At 44.5% G+C, this 19,294-nt stretch overlaps 1 protein-coding gene across 2 annotated transcripts; it reads right to left on the bottom strand.

Annotated features, from left to right (window-relative positions):
* Positions 1–892: 892 nt before the first annotated feature.
* Positions 893–11,239, bottom strand: LOC124048095 (forkhead box protein K2-like). 2 transcript variants are annotated; one of them, XM_046368525.1, is made up of 9 exons: positions 10,743–11,239; positions 9,281–9,475; positions 6,876–7,026; positions 6,047–6,193; positions 3,734–3,927; positions 3,253–3,455; positions 2,895–3,155; positions 2,574–2,771; positions 893–2,409 (listed from the first exon to the last, which is right to left on the bottom strand). In XM_046368525.1, the coding sequence occupies exons 1-9, from the start codon at positions 11,021–11,023 to the stop codon at positions 2,201–2,203; spliced, it is 1,839 nt and encodes a 612-aa protein (XP_046224481.1). In that variant the 5' UTR covers positions 11,024–11,239; the 3' UTR covers positions 893–2,200. The 2 variants fall into 2 exon arrangements, with proteins under 2 accessions (XP_046224481.1, XP_046224480.1); XM_046368524.1 differs by having other exon boundaries at positions 893–2,412; positions 10,743–11,238.
* Between the last annotated feature and the right edge of the window lie 8,055 nt (positions 11,240–19,294).

Raw genomic sequence — 19,294 nt, 5'->3', positions numbered from 1 at the left:
TGTCTTGTCCTATATTTTGATGACATTTTTTATCCCAGCCTCCATCCTGACAGGAGGCCTTTTGGTAGGCCGTCGTTGTAAATAAGAATTTGTTCTTAACTGACTTGCCTATTTAAAGGTTAAATAATATATCTTTTTAAAATTGTTCTTTTCTCATCACTGCAACTCTCCAATTGGCTTGGGAGAGGTGAAGGTAGAGTCATGCGTCCTCAGAAAAAATGACCCGCCAAACCACACTTCTTAACACCCACTCACTTTAGCCAGCTGCACCAATGTGTCAGAGGAAACACCATTCAACTGATGACCAAAGTCAGCCTGCAGGCGCCCGAACTGCCACAAGGAGTCGCTAGAGCGCGATGAGCTAAGTAAAAAAAAAAAAACTTGGCCAAACCATCCCCTATCTTGGACGACGCTGGGCCAATTGTGCACTGCCCCACCCACCCGCAGTAACTTCCTGGAACACCAACAAAAATCCCAGGAATGCAGCTGCAGTCATGGTGAAACAAAACCCGTCCTACCTACTCTCCTAGAACTAGACTGGTATTCCCTCATCTTAACTATCTGCCGAGCGGCTGCTTCTCTATAGTGTCGTTTCTCTCCAGTGTTACAGAACCTATTGTACCCTGGGCCCCTAGAAGACCACTGCATTAGAGGAAATAAGAGATTCACCAACGTTACATTACATGGTGAGGTTCCAACTGCTGTCAACCAGATGCCTTGCAAAAGGATGGTTGATCTCACTGTGGCTGGCATTTGCACCTTCAAGGCATCTCAGGTTGAAAATAATGTTCTTTGACAAGGCGACAAAACACAGTGTCTGTTTCTCTGTGTGAATGTTTACCAGTAGCAAAGAGTCAAAAACACACCGACAGAAAACAGTAAGACACAGGACAGAGGTTGAAATTAATTTATATATATATATAAAATAAAAAAAGGATGCATTTACCCACCGAAGCAGAACAAACATATCACTTGTTTTTCCCTTGTGGAAACCAAATACAATCTGAAGAGACTTCAGGGAGCCAGAACAGATGAAAAATAATCAAGCAAGGAGACTGCTGACTTTCAACACAAAAAGGTAAACACAGCCATTGATGACAGGGAAAACAGAATAAAAAGTAAATAAAATACATGAAGAGGGTAAGTGCTTTACTGGTCAGAATCATACAGTATAGCATAGATTCAGTCTTTTTTTTCTTGAGTTCCATATTCAGTTAACTGCTCAGGTACATTCTCTAAATTCGGTAACATGCAAAGCATTGATGAAGCATACGGTCAAACACGCATGGAAATATATTTTTTTCTTATAGGATATTTGTTAAAATATGACATCTGTAGATGTACAGTGATTTGGAAACTTCTTTTGGGTTTGACAACAGAAAAACAAAACAATCCACTCAATAGATAGTGTTTTCTTGAAGGAAAAGGAGACTACATTCATTTCACTGAACAAAGATTCCACAATATCAGGTGACTTTAAATATTTTTTTGCGAACCCACTTCTTATAGCCTTTAGTATGGTTATTACTAAAATGTCTGTGCCTTGGAAAACGGGTGGTACACTCAAAGACGATCCTAGGATACACGTGTACAACAAAATACGACATCTCTACTCACTCACGACTGCTTTAGGTAGGTCGACATGAAGGCTAGCTGCCAGAGATACAGGGAATGGTTCCACACACACTTCCCTTTTAGGGAATACACTACTGTTAACGGTCGTTGATGTCATTTCTTTCCAAATATTAAGAGCTCGTCTACCATGCTGCCGGGATGACGCCATTGGCTACATCCCTCCATTGGGGGCGTGTCCTGGGTAAAAACTGACAGGGGAACCTACCAATCAGCAGTGGAAGCCTTGGTGATTCTGGTAGTCTAGAGTTCCATTTTTATCTTGTTAACAATTTTTTTAATGTACTACTTTTTGAATAACTTATATAATGAAGGGTTATACCGTGCTTCTCTTAAGGTTGAGTCTCTCCAAAACAGTGTCACCTCTTTAGCAACTTCATTTGCCTTCTCTTTTTGAATGATTATTTTCCTATTGTTATACTAACTGGGTGAGTGGTCTGTTTACTGGTCACACGCTTTGTATCTCTTTCCTCCCTTTGAGTAGATGAGCAACGTGATTTAGAGTGGGAGTCTGGTCGGGGGAGGGGTGAGAACAGAGGGGGCTCATTGAGGAGAGGGGTCAGGACCTCTAGTCATCGCTGGCCTTTTCACTAACCCCATTCTCCTCGTCTCTGTTTGTGTGCGAGTTGTTTACAGCGGGGATAATGCTCTCGCCCCCCTCTTCCATTTTGACTCTTTTGGGTTCGGAATGGTCGGCCAGCTCCCCATTCCGCCTCTTGGTTGGCAGTGATGCAGATGCCGAGGCGTGGGCTGCTAACAGGTGGAGGGGGTTCACCACTGCTGAGAGGAGAGAGAGAGTTTTACTACTGGATTCAAGGTAACCCTGACATAAACAAGCATTACTGAGTGAAACGGCAGGTCATTTTAGACAAGTCATTCCAATCGCGTGCCATTTTTTACAAGCTTCATGGGTGTTAGGTGCCATTTTGACTGTGTCTCACCTGTGTTAGCAGCAGTAGTAATTGGGATCAGGCGAGTCCCATTCTGTGTGATGGTCTTGATAGGAAGCCGATGCTGGCCCAGGGGGGCCTGCTGCAAAATGGTAACCGTTGTTAGGGGCGTGGCCTGGGAGGTCTGGATGATGCGATTGGCCCTGCCTATAGAGGAAGCAGTGACGGCTGGGACCGGCTCCACTTTGACTGGTTGAAGAGAGACAAAACACTGAGATACATGACCACAGTTTTTCATTTATAAAGGGACTGGTACAGCAAAGAAAATGTACATTTGACTGTAAATCTATAAGCCAAACTTTGTCTCCTCACCTTTGACCCCATTGTGGTCTCCCCCTCCGTTCTCCTGCAGTTCTGTCTTTACCGTAACGACAGAGTTCTGTGTAGCACCAATAGTAGCCATGGTGACCATCGGGATCTGTTGGAGTACATGTACCGTCTGCATGACGGGGGCGGAGCTTACGGTTGTTGTCATGACGGGCGTTGCCATGGTGTAGGTAACAGGCTTCATGGTAGTCTGGGGTAACTGTCGCTGCACGGCGATCAGCACCGGCTGGCTGTTTAGAGGGGAGCCTATCAGAGACAAGTATCAGAGGTCAGACAGGAAGTGGAGTTGTTAACCACCCACCAACACAGTTGAAACAACAACCTCCAACATAACATAACTCACCAGGAGCACTCTGAGCGAACTGGGCCTCCTGGATGACAGCTAGTTTGGGCTGTAGGGCAGTGGCTGTGGTGGGAGCTATGGCCCGGGCTGGCTCTGGGTCCATGGGCACAGGGGAACCCTCCCTGGACAGGCTTTCCGGGGACTGCACTCCACTGGAGTGGGCCGACAGTCCCCCTGTGTGGCTAGGAGAGGCCGGGGCACTCCTGAAGGGACAACAGCAGGAAGACTATTAGAATGATTAGCAAATGTGAGTGTACATTCATCTTTGTGTTCTGCATGCCAAAAAGAAACATCCTACCCAGAGCCCATTGAATAATTTAGAGCAGTGTCCCAGACAGAGAAATAATTTCCTCTACCTGCACTGACTAACTGAGCCCACAGGGGGTAGTGGTGAGTTAAAATACTGCTGGAGAATTGCATGCCATTTCAAACTACAGTATATACGAGAGGGAAATATAGGAGCATGTGACTTCTATTTTACCTGGATGAGAGGGGGCCTAGTGGGGTCCTGAAGCAGGGTACCCCCCTGGGCCTGCGCTTCCTGAACGCCTGTTCACACAACTTGCCCTCTGATGAGGGGTCGATCCTCCAGAAAGATCCCTTACCTGGCTCCTCCTGAGACCGAGCCACTTTGATGAAGTAGCGATTCAGAGACAAGTTATGACGGATCGAGTTCTAGAACACAGTAGACAGAGTATTCATTACAATGGGAAGGTTATGGTGGATTGAGATTCTAGAACACAGTAGACAGTATTCATTACAATGGGAAGGTTATGGTGGATTGAGATTCTAGAACACAGTATTCATGACAATGGGAAGGTTATGGTGGATTGAGATTCTAGAACACAGTATTCATTACAATGGGAAGGTTATGGTGGATTGAGATTCTAGAACACAGTATTCATTACAATGGGAAGGTTATGGTGGAGTGAGATTCTAGAACACAGTAGACAGTATTCATGACAATTGGAAGGTTATGGTGGATTGAGATTCTAGAACACAGTATTCATTACAATGGGAAGTTTATGGTGGATTGAGATTCTAGAACACAGTAGACAGTACTCATGACAATGGGAAGGTTATGGTGGAGTGAGATTCTAGAACACAGTAGACAGTATTCATGACAATGGGAAGGTTATGGTGGATTGAGATTCTAGATCACAGTATTCATTACAATGGGAAGGTTATGGTGGATTGAGATTCTAGAACACAGTAGACAGTATTCATGACAATGGGAAGGTTATGGTGGAGTGAGATTCTAGAACACAGTAGACAGTATTCATGACAATGGGAAGGTTATGGTGGATTGAGATTCTAGAACACAGTAGACAGTACTCATGACAATGGGAAGGTTATGGTGGAGTGAGATTCTAGAACACAGTAGACAGTATTCATTACAATGGGAAGGTTATGGTGGATTGAGATTCTAGATCACAGTATTCATTACAATGGGAAGGTTATGGTGGATTGAGATTCTAGAACACAGTATTCATTACAATGGGAAGGTTCTGGTGGATTGAGATTCTAGAACACAGTAGACAGTATTCATGACAATGGGAAGGTTATGGTGGATTGAGATTCTAGAACACAGTATTCATGACAATGGGAAGGTTATGGTGGATTGAGATTCTAGAACACAGTATTCATTACAATGGGAAGGTTATGGTGGATTGAGATTCTAGAACACAGTATTCATTACAATGGGAAGGTTATGGTGGATTGAGATTCTAGAACACAGTAGACAGTATTCATGACAATGGGAAGGTTATGGTGGAGTGAGATTCTAGAACACAGTAGACAGTATTCATGACAATGGGAAGGTTATGGTGGATTGAGATTCTAGAACACAGTAGACAGTACTCATGACAATGGGAAGGTTATGGTGGAGTGAGATTCTAGAACACAGTAGACAGTATTCATTACAATGGGAAGGTTATGGTGGATTGAGATTCTAGATCACAGTATTCATTACAATGGGAAGGTTATGGTGGATTGAGATTCTAGAACACAGTATTCATTACAATGGGAAGGTTCTGGTGGATTGAGATTCTAGAACACAGTAGACAGTATTCATGACAATGGGAAGGTTATGGTGGATTGAGATTCTAGAACACAGTATTCATGACAATGGGAAGGTTATGGTGGATTGAGATTCTAGAACACAGTATTCATTACAATGGGAAGGTTCTGGTGGATTGAGATTCTAGAACACAGTAGACAGTATTCATGACAATGGGAAGGTTATGGTGGAGTGAGATTCTAGAACACAGTAGAAAGTATTCATTACAATGGGAAGGTTATGGTGGATTGAGATTCTAGAACACAGTAGACAGTATTCATGACAATGGGAAGGTTATGGTGGATTGAGATTCTAGAACACAGTAGACAGTATTCATGACAATGGGAAGGTTATGGTGGATTGAGATTCTAGAACACAGTAGACAGTATTCATGACAATGGGAAGGTTATGGTGGATTGAGATTCTAGAACACAGTAGACAGTATTCATGACAATGGGAAGGTTATGGTGGATTGAGATTCTACAGCACAGTAGAGAGACATAGTGAGAATGGATGGAATTATAGACAGAAAGAGCGAGAGAAACAATAGATGAGATTCTAGAACAGAAAGGTATAACTGATAAAGAGTTCAGTTCAAAGCCATGAGAGACAGGTTGTAATGGATAACGTGAGACTGGATAACTTAGAAAGACTGGCGTTTACGTAGAAGTCGGTTTGTCTCATTCTAAGAGAAATATACCACAGCAGGATGAAATACAGGGTGGATTCACCGACCTGCCAGCCTTTGTCTGCGGTCCTGTAGTAGGGGTAGTTCTTGGTGATGTGTGTGTAAATCCCATTCAGAGTCAGCTGCTTGTCGGGGGCCATGGTGATAGCCTGGACTATTAGTTGTGCATAGGAATATGGTGGCTTGGAGTCATCCTGAGGACAGAACAAATGAGAAAGCATTTTGATTTCATGCTACAGATATTGGATTAGATTTATGCTACGATTGATGTGTATGTATTGCATGTGTTTATCTGGGTCAATAAACATTTTAATTTAAATTAAGGTTCAAGTGTTTGGTTTTGTGAGAACTTGTTTTCAGTTTCACGTTAGTCACACACATGTTGAAAACAAGTAGAGTTATAGTTCACTGGGATTTGTCACTCCAAAGTCTACATTTTCCTTCAATGAGTAACCGATCCCAGAGAACCAAAACAAAACCAACGTTTCTTTCCATCACCCTGGGTTCCACCTCTAAAGACAATGGAGTCAGGGGCGTGTTCAGGACGGTGCCACATTACAGAACACGGAGATAGAAACGCATTGTGTAGAATTTATAGGACTGTCAGGGCAAAACAGGGATTTGTTTAGCTCGATTAGACTCATTTCTATATTCAACGTTCTGAACACTTCACTGGTTCATCCCAGCACTGGGCCAAAACCTCAATAGTCTAAAGTGGAATCCTCTCATCTTCTTTCCTTCATTGACAATACTCTGTAAGAGATGGACATGTCTCTCATTTGACTTCAATTATACTGCTTTGCCTGACCTCTTCATACCAGCGTGGAGGAAAGGAGAGGAAGCCACTTTGGGACTATTGGGATGCTGGTGTCTCACCTTGGGGCTGTCTCCCCCCGAGCCGTCCTTTTCGTCTGATTGGGAGTTCTCATTGATGAGGTCAGCGGTCAGTGCACGGCCCATCCTATAGCCAGACAGACCCGCCCCTCGGGGACTTGACGGACAGGAGTTTGGACAGGAGTTGGCAGCACTGTTGGGGCGAGAAACAATTTAAATGGTGAGACTGAGTGGGAGAGACTGTGATTTGGTGATGAACAAGGAAATCCTGTGATGGCCGAAAAGATCTCAGATCCAACAAGCATCCAAGACACCTAACCCATAACCATAATGTCTGAAACCTCTGGTGGAGCAGAATGCACAGTGCCTTCGGCAAGTATTCAGACCCTTTGCTATGAGACTCGAAATTGAGCTCCTTGAGACGTTTCTACAACTTGGAGTGCACCTGTGGTAAATTAAATTGATTGGATATGATTTAGAAACCTGTCTATAGATAGTCCACTGCATGTCAGAGCAAAAACCAAGTCATGAGTTCGAAGGAATTGTCCAAAGAGCTCAGAGACAGGATTGTGTCGAGGCACAGACCTGAGGAAGGGTCTCAAAAACAATTCTGCAGCATTGAAGGTCCCAAAGAACACAGTATTCTTAAAAGGAATCATTTTGAACCAGCCTTGACCCTTTCTAGATCTGGCCGCCTGGCCAAACTGAGTCATCGGGTGAGAAGGGCCTTGGTCAGGGAGGTGACTAAGAACCCAATGGTCACTCTGACAGAGCTCGAGAGTCCCTCTGTGGCGATGGGAGAGAACCTTCCAGAAGGACAACCATCTCTGCAGCACTCCACCAATCAGGCCTTTACGTTAGAGTGGCCAGACAAAAGGCACATTACACCCCGCTTGGAGTTTGCCAAAAGGCACCTAAACACTCTCAGACCATGAGGAACAAGATTCTCTGGTCTGATGAAACCACACTAACTCTTTGGCCTGAATGCCAAGCGTCACGTCTGGGGGAAATCTGGCACCATCCCTACGGTGAAGCATGGTGGTGGAAGCATTATGCTGTGGGGATGTTTTTCAGAGGCAGGGACTGGGAGACTAGTCACGATTGAGGCAAAGATGAACAGAGCAAAGTACAGAGATCTTTGATGAAAACCTGCTCCAGAGCGCTCAGGACCTCAGACTGGGGCAAAAGTTCACCTTCCAACAGGACAACGACTCTAAGCACACAGCCAAGACAACGCAGGAGTGGCTTCGGGACAAGTCTCTGAATGTCTTTGAGCGGCCCAGCAAGAGCCTGGACTTAAACCCGATCTAACATCTCTGGAGAGACCTGAAAATAGCTGTGCAGCAACACTCTCCATCCAACCTGACCGAACTTGAGAGGTTCTGCAGAGAAGAATGGGAGAAACTCCCCAAATACAGGTGTGCCAAGCCAAGAAGACTCAAGGCACTATATAAAAAACACCTGCTCTTTCCATGACATAGACTGACCAGGTGAAAGCTATGATCCCTTATTGATGTCACTTGTTAAATCCACAACAAAATCAGTGTAGATGAAGGGGAGGAGACAGGTTAAAGAATGATTTTTAAGCCTTGAGACATGGATTGTATATGTGTGCCATTTAGAGGGTGAAGGGGCAAGACAAAACATGTCAGTGCCTTTGAACAGGGTTTGGTAGTAGGAGCCAGGCGCACCGGTGTGTGTCAAGAACTGCAACACGGCTGGGTTTTTCATGCTCAACAGTGTCCTGTGTGTATCAAGAATGGTCCACCACCCAAACGACATCCAGCCAACTTGACACAACTGTGGGATGCATTGGAGTCAACATGGGCAGGCATTCCTATGGAACGCTTTCAACACCTTGGATGAGTCCAATGCCCCGACCAATTGAGGCTATTCTGAGGGCAAAAGGGGGGAGTGCAACTCCATATTAGGAAGGTGTTCTTAATATGTTTTGTACACTCAGTGTATATGCCAGGAGTTAGAGCTGGGACGATAGACCCAAAAGGTATCCATACCGACCATTTATCATGGACATTTTACCTGATCGATAATAACGATACTTAGCCATTGAAGGAATGTGAAGTTTTAAACAAAATAAGTCTGCTACTATGGGCTATTGGTAACTGGAAAATTGATAGCTACAACATTCAAAAGTTGTATTAATAGTTTTAAGGGCAATACTTCAAAAGTTACTAGTGCATGTTAATGTTATGAATTTATTGTTCAATTTATCATTATTGTGATAATTCAGTCAATTTACCACAAAAATTTATTTTTGTCCATATCGCCCAGCTCTACTAGGAGTATTCACATCTGAGCCTGGAGGTTCGGAGTATTGCTGTTTTTGAAAATCAGTGGCGGCACCCTCTTCCTGATCCAGATTAGAATAACCCTGCCATCTGCAACGCTCTGAACGTTTCATGGCTCGAACTTCACTTCAGTCTCACCTGATGGTGCCGGTGGGTGAGGGCAGGGGGCTTATGAGGTGGGCGATGTTGTCTGGAATGTTGATGGTCAGCGGCGCCATCTGGTGCTGGACGGGCTTTACCGGTGACTCCGACACGTTCCTACGCTCCTTCTTATCGCCGGACAGGGCTGTGAACGTGATCTTGATGTTGGTGCTGGGGAACCGGAGACAGCACCTGGAGAACAGTGAAAGAAAGGGGGGAGAGAGAGTCTAAGGACACAATAGTAGAACAGCCATCCACACCTACCCAGACTCACTCAACAATAATAGTGAGAATGTCTCTAATTGGGATCCTGAGTGGCGCAGCAGTCTAAGGTACTGCATCACGGTATTAGAGGTGTCACTACAGACCCGGGTTTGATCCCGGGATGTATCACAACTGGCTGTGATCTGGCGTCCCATAGGGCAGCACACAATTGGCCCATTGTCCTGATTAGGGGAGGGTTTGGCTGGGGTAGGCTGCAATTGTAAATACTATTTTTTGAATGGGTATCAACACATACAGAGGCACTCTGATAAGGGCCAGAAGAGTATTAACAGGGTTTATACATTGAGCTTACATAACAGTTTTTACTTACTATTACATTGGGGTATATTTGGACCATATCATGCACTATGGGACCAGTTGACTGTGACATAGAACTATTTGACATTTCAGACCAGTAAAACACCACATTTCATTGCACCTTTCCAGTGCATATGACAATAAAACATATATTCAAAAGAATCCGATTGTTATGATTTAATAGAACTGCGTACCAATCAATGCTATTTCTAACCCACTATTGTAATGTCCTGCTCAGTCGGTAGAGAATGACACATGCAACGCCAGGGTTGTGGGTTCGATTCCCACGGGGGACCAGTACGAAAAAGTATGACAAATAATATGCCCGCACTACTGTAAGTCCCTCTGAATAAGAGCGTCTGCTAGAATGTAAACAGAAACGTCGGGTAACATTTGGAAAAACTATCAATTCAGCTTCATATACAGCCCATACTGACAATAACAAAACACGGTGCAGTCTAGTTTCTTTGAACATTATGCTGTGCAAACATTGCAACACATCCGCCTAGAAACCAAGCTGACATTTAGCCAAAGCATGGCCCATTGCACAGCTAACCTTAGCTACATACATTTTCCATCGTGGACACGTTTTGATAGCAAGACATATGTATACAGACATAACCAGCCAAATACAGTACATAGATACGCACGCTTAGTAATGTTAAATTACAATAAAACGTGTTTGTGCTTCGCGTAACCCTTATGCAAACAAAGCCAGCGTTACCAACGGCTCGCTGTGTGGACAGGCGCCGGGTGTTTGTCACAACACGTGCGGCGGCCAGGGAACAAAACAATAACAACGCGAGGTCAGAATATCATCACCTTTACCTTAGCGGTTCTACCGCGACATAAAATATCAAATACTACCCCATCTTACATTCGTGGGAGCTGCAGAGGTGGAGCCCCTCGTCTCTGGAACACCCCGTCAACAAATACCCCGTTTTTGCCGAGGCATCGGAGGTAAAATTCCCCGCTACCGGTCCCGTCTTCACCCGCGGTGAAAATTTCAAGGTGCCGGCGGGAGATGAAACTGGAGTGGCCCATGCTGACGTCCACCGAGCCCTGCGATGAGTTCCGTCCGATGGTCGCCGACCTCTTCTTCATCAGGTATTCGAATTCTCGGCCCTCAAGCCGGGCGACTGCCGACCCCACCGCCATCTTCTTGGGGGTTCTAATTTTGAGACTGTGTGTGTGGGGATGGGGGTGATAGGCGCTTAATTAGGGAGCACTGGCTTTAATTTCGGCAGGATTTAGAAATGTGGAGATTTCGTAAAAGGGGAATCCAATTGTAAAACCGTTACGAATTTGGCTTGAAACGTGCCAGATCGGGGACACAGCAGCTCCGACACACCGCCGAGATAGAGAGAAAGAGAAAAGACAACAGCCAACCAATGGAGGCCAAATGGGAGGAAAGGAGGTGACTGATAGCTCAACGTACCAATCCCTTCAAAGACTGGGTAGGCAGATACACATTGTTTACCAATGACAGCCAAAATATAAATAGATTGTACAGATCACGGTTGGTTGCACTGTAGGCTGAAGCGCATATCGATGGCTGAATGTAAACGATGGAATCTGATATTTACGCATCGGATTGGAGTTTTGTAGATTCATGAAGGGGTAGTTCACCCACATTACAATTTGGTTTCCTCATCAAATGTTATTTGTCACATTCAATGAACAAAATAGACACTTAACCAACAATGCAGAGTTTAAAAAAAAGTAAGTAAGTACAATTTGCTATATAAACTAAAGGAAAAAGAGCAGCACAATATCTAGGGTATATAACTCAGCAAAAAAAAGAAACGTCTCCTCACTGTCAACTGCGTTTATTTTCAGCAAACTTTTTAACATGTGTAAATATTTGTATGAATATAACAAGATTCAACAACTGAGACATAAACTGAACAACTTCCAGACGAACAGAAATGGAATAATGTGTCCCTGAACAAAGGGGGTGTCAAAATCAAAAGTAACAGTCAGTATCTGGTGTGGCCACCAGCTGCATTAAGTACTGCAGTGCATATCCTCCTCATGGACTGCACCAGATTGCCAGTTCTTGCTGTGAGATGTTACCCCACTCTTCCACAAAGACACCTGCAAGTTCCAGGACACTTCTGGGGGGAATGGCCCTAGCCCTCACCCTCCGATCCAACAGGTCTCAGACGTGCTCAATGGGATTGAGATCCGGGCTCTTCACTGGCCATGGCAGAACACTGACATTCAAGTCTTGCATGAAATCACGCACAGAACGAGCAGTATGGCTGGTGGTTTGTCATGTCAGGATGAGCCTGCATGAAGGGTACCACATGAGGGAGGAGGATGTCTTCCCTGTAACGCACAGCGTTGAGATTGCCTGCAATGACAACAAGCTCAGACCGATGATGCTGTGACACACCGCCCCAGACCATGATGGACCCTCCACCTCCAAATCGATCCCGCTCCAGAGTACAGGCCTCTGTGTAACGCTCATTCTTTCAACAATAAACGCAAATCCGACCATCACCCCTGGTGAGACAAAACCGCGACTCGTCAGTGAAGAGCACTTTTTGCCTGTCCTGTCTGGTCCAGCGACGGTGGGTTTGTGCTCATAGGCAACATTGTTGCCGGTGATGTCTGGTGAGGACCTGCCTTACAACAGGCCTACAAGCCCTCAGTCCAACCTCTCTCAGCCTATTACGCACAGTCTGAGCAATGATGGAGGGATTGTGCGTTCCTGGTGTAACTCGGGCAGTTGTTGTTGCCATCCTGTACCTGTCCTCCAGGTGTGATGTTCGGATGTACCGATCCTGTGCAGGTGTTGTTACACGTGGTCTGCCACTGTGAGGATGATCAGATGTCCGTCCTGTCTCCCTGTAGTGCTGTCTTAGGCGTCTCACAGTACGGACATGGCAATTTATTGCCCTGGCCACATCTGCAGTCCTCATACCTCCTTGCAGCTTGCCTAAGGCACCTTCACGCAGATGAGCAGGGACCATGGGTATCTTTCTTTTGGTGTTTTTCAGAGTAGGTAGAAAGGCCTCTTTAGTGTCCTACATTTTCAGAACTGTGACCTTAGTGCCTACCGTCTGTAAGCTGTTAGTGTCTTAACGACCGTTCCACAGGTGCATGTTCATTAATTGTTTATGGTTCATTGAACAAGCATGGGAAACAGTGTTTAAACCCTTTATTTTTTTTACAAATAATCTTTGAAAGACAGGGTCCTGAGAAAGGGACGTTTCTTTTTTTGCTGAGTTTACAAGGGGTACCAATTCAATGTGCAGGGGTACGAGTTAGTTGAGGTAATATGTACATGTAGGTAGGGGCAAAGTGACTATGCATAGAAAATAAACAGAGAGTAGCAGTAGCGTGTTTGAAGAGTGTGAAGGACGGAATGTGTGTGTCTGTCTGTGTGTGTGTGTGTTAGAGTGTCATTGTAGTAGGTGTGTGGTTAGAGTCCAGCGAGTGTACATCTAGCCAGTTCAAGAGACTCAGTGCAAAACTGTCATGCCCTGATCTGTTTCACCTTTGCTTGTCTCCACCCCCTCCAGGTGTCGCCCATCTTCCCAATGATCCCCTGTGTATTTATACCTGTGTTCTCTGTTTGTTGCCAGTTCGTCTTGTTCCTTCAAGCTTACCAGTGGTTGTCCTGTCAGCTCCTGTCTTTTTCCCTGCCTCTCTTTTCTCAGCCTCCTGGTTTTTGACCTTTGTCTGTCCCGACCCTCGCCTTACCTCTCTGCCTGTCCCTGAGCCTGTACCCGCCCACCTTACCTCTCTGCCTGTCCCTGAGCCTGCTTGCCGTCCTGTACCTTTGCTCTACCCTTGATTGTCAACCTTTGCCTGCCTGCCTTGACCGGTCTGTTCCTGCCCCTGTTGCTACAATAAACATTGTTACTTCAACAGTCTGCATCTGGGTCTTACCTTGATTCCTGATACAAAACAAGAATAGATTGTAATAAAATAAGGAGGTAAATGCAGATAGTCCTGGTTGCTGGTTTGAATAACTGTTCAGCAGTCTTATGGTTTGGGGATAGAGCCTTTTGGTCCCAGACTTGATACCGCTTGCAGAGAGTCTATGACTAGGGTGGCTGGAGTCTTTGACCATTTTTAAGGCCTTCCTCTGACACTGCCTGGTATAGAGGTCCTGGATGGAACGGAGCTCGGCCCCAGTGATGTACTGGGCCGTATGCACTACCCTCTGTTTTGCCTTGCAGTCGGATGCCAAGCAGTTGCCATACGAAGCGGTGATGCAACCAGTCAGGAGGCTCTGGATGGTGCAGCTTTTGAACTTTTTGAGCATCTGAAGATCCATGACAAATCTTTTCAGCCTCCTGAGGGGGAATAGGCATTGTCGTGCCCTCCTCACGACTTTGTTGGTGTGTTTAGACCATGAAAGGTCCTTGGTGATGTGGACACCAAGGAACTTGAAGCTCTCAACCTTCTCCACTACAGCCCCGTCGATGTGAATGGGGGAATTGCTGCAGTGAGTATTCTATTCTAGGGTAGCTATGCTATTGTATAGATCAACTTTACATCATTTAGACTCTTATGTTGGGAGCAACATGAGAGGAGGGAGAGTCGTTCGGGTCATCCAGTCTAGTGCCTTCATGTGGTCATGTGCTAGTCGGAACTAGTAAACTCAGAAAGATCCCACTTGCTAACTTGTTGTAGAAAGATGGTCTCGAGTTTCCCACTCGGGAAACATCAGAATCAACCAATAGGAAGCTCTACGCAAATAATTTACGTTCATTATGATAGTGTTCCCCTACTCAGACATTGCATGCATCAACCAATGGTTGCATGCCACATCATTGATTGTGCCATCGGGCACCAGATTGCTTTAATGTATGATTTGGTTAGCTTATATGTCAAATACCTATCCAGGCGTTGTAAGATCTGGTGACAGCAAGTCTGAGCAGAGGAACACAAAGTCTAAAGAATCATGAAACTCCTGTCAATTTGGTGAACGGCCTATGTTCTATCAGTGGGTAAAATAAAAATGTTCCTCATGATTTAACTTCTAAGTGGTCCGTCTGTGAAATTGTGTAGGAAAGCGTCATAGCTACATAATTCTCGTCACTGGAGATAGGGGATAACACACTATCACATTTCATATTGCTTTTAAAACAATTACCTGCACAGCAGATGTCCAAATCAGCCAATAGATGGTATGAGCATACTGTCTAGAACACATCCATCTGTTTCTATCGTCATGACAACATATATATTTAGCTTAGATGTATAGTCCCATGGGATGTTGGCTATCAACAACAAGGCAACTCCTATGACTAATTGGGAATGGGACGCAAGCGTAGGATTGATCACCCTGTCGCTGGCCGCCTTTTGGGGAGGGTGTATAGTGTGAAAGGCCGAAACACCCTAGGAACCAAAGGTACACTACTGATGATGCGCTCCCCAAATTTCACCAGGCTGACTGTTCATGAACTCTTGGAAGTGCTTGCACAAAGGATAGTAACATCTCATCCTGTGTTCTTGGAATCAATCTAAACAGTCCTCCAAATTATTCAGCTCAGTTTCTCCTTCTGTCGTTCTGCCCCTGAACAGGCAGTTAGCCCACTGTTCCTAGGCCGTCATTGCAAATAAGAATTTGTTCTTAACTGACTTGCCTAGTTAAATAAAGGTAAAATAAAAATAAAAAGTACCGTGTTTCAATGTGCCCTGTATACCGTGGTGTGTATTCATGGATGCCAAGGGAAACCAAGCTTCTCCCAAAAATTGACCAATAAAAAAAAATACAAATTATACATTTTTTATAGTTCATCTCTTTGTGTTTCCATCATTTTCCTTCAATACGCAAGAGGCTGAATGTAGCTCACCGGAGAAAGCAGACAAGCGAGAGAAACAGTGCCCCTCTGTCTGTATGTGTAGCCCATCTATCTGATGCTGTCTGGTCAAAAAGAGTATGACATTGTTGCCTCCCGTAGCATTGAATGCAAGGGAAGCATTTGGCCACTATGGATAAAAGAAATAAAAAAGACACAATAATAGCCAATCAGCGTTGAGCTAAACTAAGTGAACTCTACTGTGAATGGTCCTGGCGCACACCAAATAAAGTGTCTAGGGAAGCCAGCTTGGATTTGGCTTCACACCAATCATATCAAAAGTCAAATGTGAAATGTGAAATGTCTTTGTGTTGTTGTCCTCCGGTGTCTAGCTAGCTAGCTAGCTAAAATGGTCCCTTTCCTAAATTAGCCATGGATGGAGATAGGGATTTGGACTTGTGGTTTTACTTAATTCTCCATACTGGCCAATGATTATGACGGTGATTCTGATACAACCATAAATTCATACATTGTTGTACCCCTGGCCTGAGAGGATGAAAGTCCAATATGTAGCTAGATGTAGAAGGCTAATATTAACTAGCTGGCTAATTGTTGCCCATGAAAGGAAGTTAGTCTAGCGAGCAAGCATTTTAGCCAGGTAGCCTATGATAACAACAACTAAAAGCGTGTACTATATGACAGAGTGAGACCATTTCGGCAACATGAAAGAGAGGAGAATGGCATTGGCATTTCTCTAGAAGTAGGGTGAGTCAACTACTTAGACAGACAGACAGACAGACAGACAGACAGACAGACAGACAGACAGACAGACAGACAGACAGACAGACAGACAGACAGACAGACAGACAGACAGACAGACAGACAGACAGACAGACAGACAGACAGACAGACAGACAGACAGACAGACAGACAGACAGACAGACAGACAGACAGACAGACAGACAGACAGACAGACAGACAGACAGACAGACACACACACACACACACACACACACACACACACACACACACACACACACACACACACACACACACACACACACACACACACACACACACACACACACACACACACTATTTAGATGATGTTGATTGGACTAAATGGTTTTGGGAATCTTTTAGTTGTCCCTGTATTAGATTAAGCAGAGGTGATTTGATGATGTTGGAATGTTGTAGTTGTATTGGTGCTGGAATATTCGAGGCAGCTCCTGTTTTCTTTGCGACTTGCGTAACATTCTGGTGTTTGTTTAGTAGTCCGAAAATGTCCCAAAAAATGATCATGCTATGTAGGTCATGTAACTGTTTGTTACATTCATATGCTTTGTGGACTTTAGGAGACAGATGTTGCTCTCCGGTTTTGTGATGAAACAAAGGTGTGGTTGAATTTATTCTGCCACTGTGTCTTCTTATTGTTTCTGCATTAGGTCTATATATCACGATGTTAAGGCATATGATCTAACAGGTGACAGAGCAAACAACGCAATTATCACAACACATATGTTGTAGTAGCATTTTTTTCCCTGGCTTGGTTTTGATTTTACCCACGCTTCTCCGCTACTACATGTGTGTCTGTGGGAAACATGGGAAAGGGCCATTGTTTCCATAGCAACAGTCTGCACTTGCACTGGGCAGAGAGGAACTGCATGTTGAACTCGGTGAGATAGACTTCGAAAATTGATAGCCAGCCAGCCCAGAGAGAGAGAGAGAGAGAGCATTTCATTGTGGGTTTTGTTGTCAACTTGAGCTACAGCTTTCCACAACAATTTTCACATTGCTCAGAACAACTACCAATTCAATCTTCTGGGATTTCCGTTCCATTTGCGCTGTAGAGTTAAAGACCACAGCAATAAACGCCAAGAAGCCAACTTTATTAAAGCACAAACTGTTCAGGTCACTCTGTACAGGCCTACTACTCACAGGGACACTCTCATACTCACAGGGATCCTCTCCGGCTCCCTCACCATTTTCCCAGCATCCTCTACTTTCCTCATTGCCTCAGCATATGACACTTTCTGCACTGCTCGAACACTGGCAACCTCAAATTGTTTAGTCTCTCTCACCAGACATTTTTGATCCCCTGCAACATTGGACACCCTCACAATTGACACGCACAGCTTTTCCCACCAAAACGACACGCTCCTTTGTCCCATGCCCTCCTGCACATTTCTCACATCTCTGAATCTCCTTCCTACATGTTGCTGCAACATGACCATGGGCTTGGTATCTGAAACACTGTAATGGGTTCGGAACAAAAGCTCTCACTGGGTAACTGGCATATCTAAGCATGACTGTATCAAGCAAAAGCTCTGCATCAAAATTCAAAAGGAACCCGTGCTTACCACTGGGTCTGCGTCCCGTCAGAAAACGGTGGACATCACTGACATTGGGCATCCTCATCTTAATTTGTTCCACTTCAACACTCAATGCCACCCAAGTAATCACTCTTTCCAGTGGCGCTCTGCACCGAAGAGCAAAGCAAGATAGAGATCTGGTCCCGAGGCACGTAATGCGAAGTGCCCACTCCCTCTGGGTGGAGGACACACCGATAATCAACACTACTCCACTTCTGGATACTTTGTTTTACTGCAGAAAAACTACAAAGGGTTTTGAGAGGGTTTCATCCTCCCAGGCCGACAACCTAGTGTATAATCTGTTAGGGCCAATGTAGTGGGAAGGGATGGGTTTGTTGGGGATAGTGGCGTATATATAGGGTTAGATGTTGGGTCAATTTATTTTCTCCCATTCCCCTTTTCCTTTTTGTGAACAAAATGTGCAATTCACAGTCCGACCTGTGAAAGCCAGCAATAGGCAACAAAACATCTAGTCTTGGGGAAAACTACACGATGAAGAAGAAGAAGAAGTCAATGGGCCAAGGGGCCAATGGGCCAACTCCTTGACATCCATGCATTACATCTGAAATGTCCAAACTACAGTTTTTCCATGAGTATCTTACTGAACGGTTGTATTGGCTGCTGGACAGATCTCCGTACCACTGGAGAAAACCAGAAAAGAATCGCAAGATGAACTCACTGTTCCAAGGAGGAGAACAAATCTCACAAAAACTATTGTATTGGATTTGGTTTTCAAACCGCAGATAAAGTTACACAGGGCAGGTTTGTATCGACTTTCGTTACTGTTACAAAAAGCTAGTTTATGTTGCTATGAAATTTATATTCTGTCGACTGTGTGTCAATAGGCCTAGAAAAACGCCTTTTTCTTTATAACTCTGCCTAGAAGGCCATCATCCCGGAGTAGCCTCTTCACTGTTGACATTGAGACTGGTGTTTAGCGTGGTATTATTATTTAATTATTGGCAATTTCTCACATGGAATAGCCTTCATTTCTCAGAACAAGAATAGACTGATGAGTTTCAGAAGAAAGGTCTTTGTTTCTGGGCTTTTTGAGCCTCTAATCGAACCCACAAATGCTGATGGTCCAGATACTCAACTAGTCTAAAGAAGACCAGTTTTTATTGCTTCTTTAATTAGCACAACAGTTTTCAGCTGTGCTAATATAATTGCAAAGGGGTTTTCTAATGATCAATTAGCCTTTTAAAATGATAAACTTGGAATAGCTATTACACCGTGCCATTGGAACACAGGAGTGATGGTTGCTGATAATGGGCCTTTATACGCCTATGTAGATA

This window comes from Oncorhynchus gorbuscha, linkage group LG11 (assembly GCF_021184085.1).
Source record: "Oncorhynchus gorbuscha isolate QuinsamMale2020 ecotype Even-year linkage group LG11, OgorEven_v1.0, whole genome shotgun sequence".
Classification (NCBI taxonomy): domain Eukaryota; kingdom Metazoa; phylum Chordata; class Actinopteri; order Salmoniformes; family Salmonidae; genus Oncorhynchus; species Oncorhynchus gorbuscha.
Note: the sequence above shows the minus strand (reverse complement) of the source record. Positions and strands in the feature narration are given on the sequence as shown.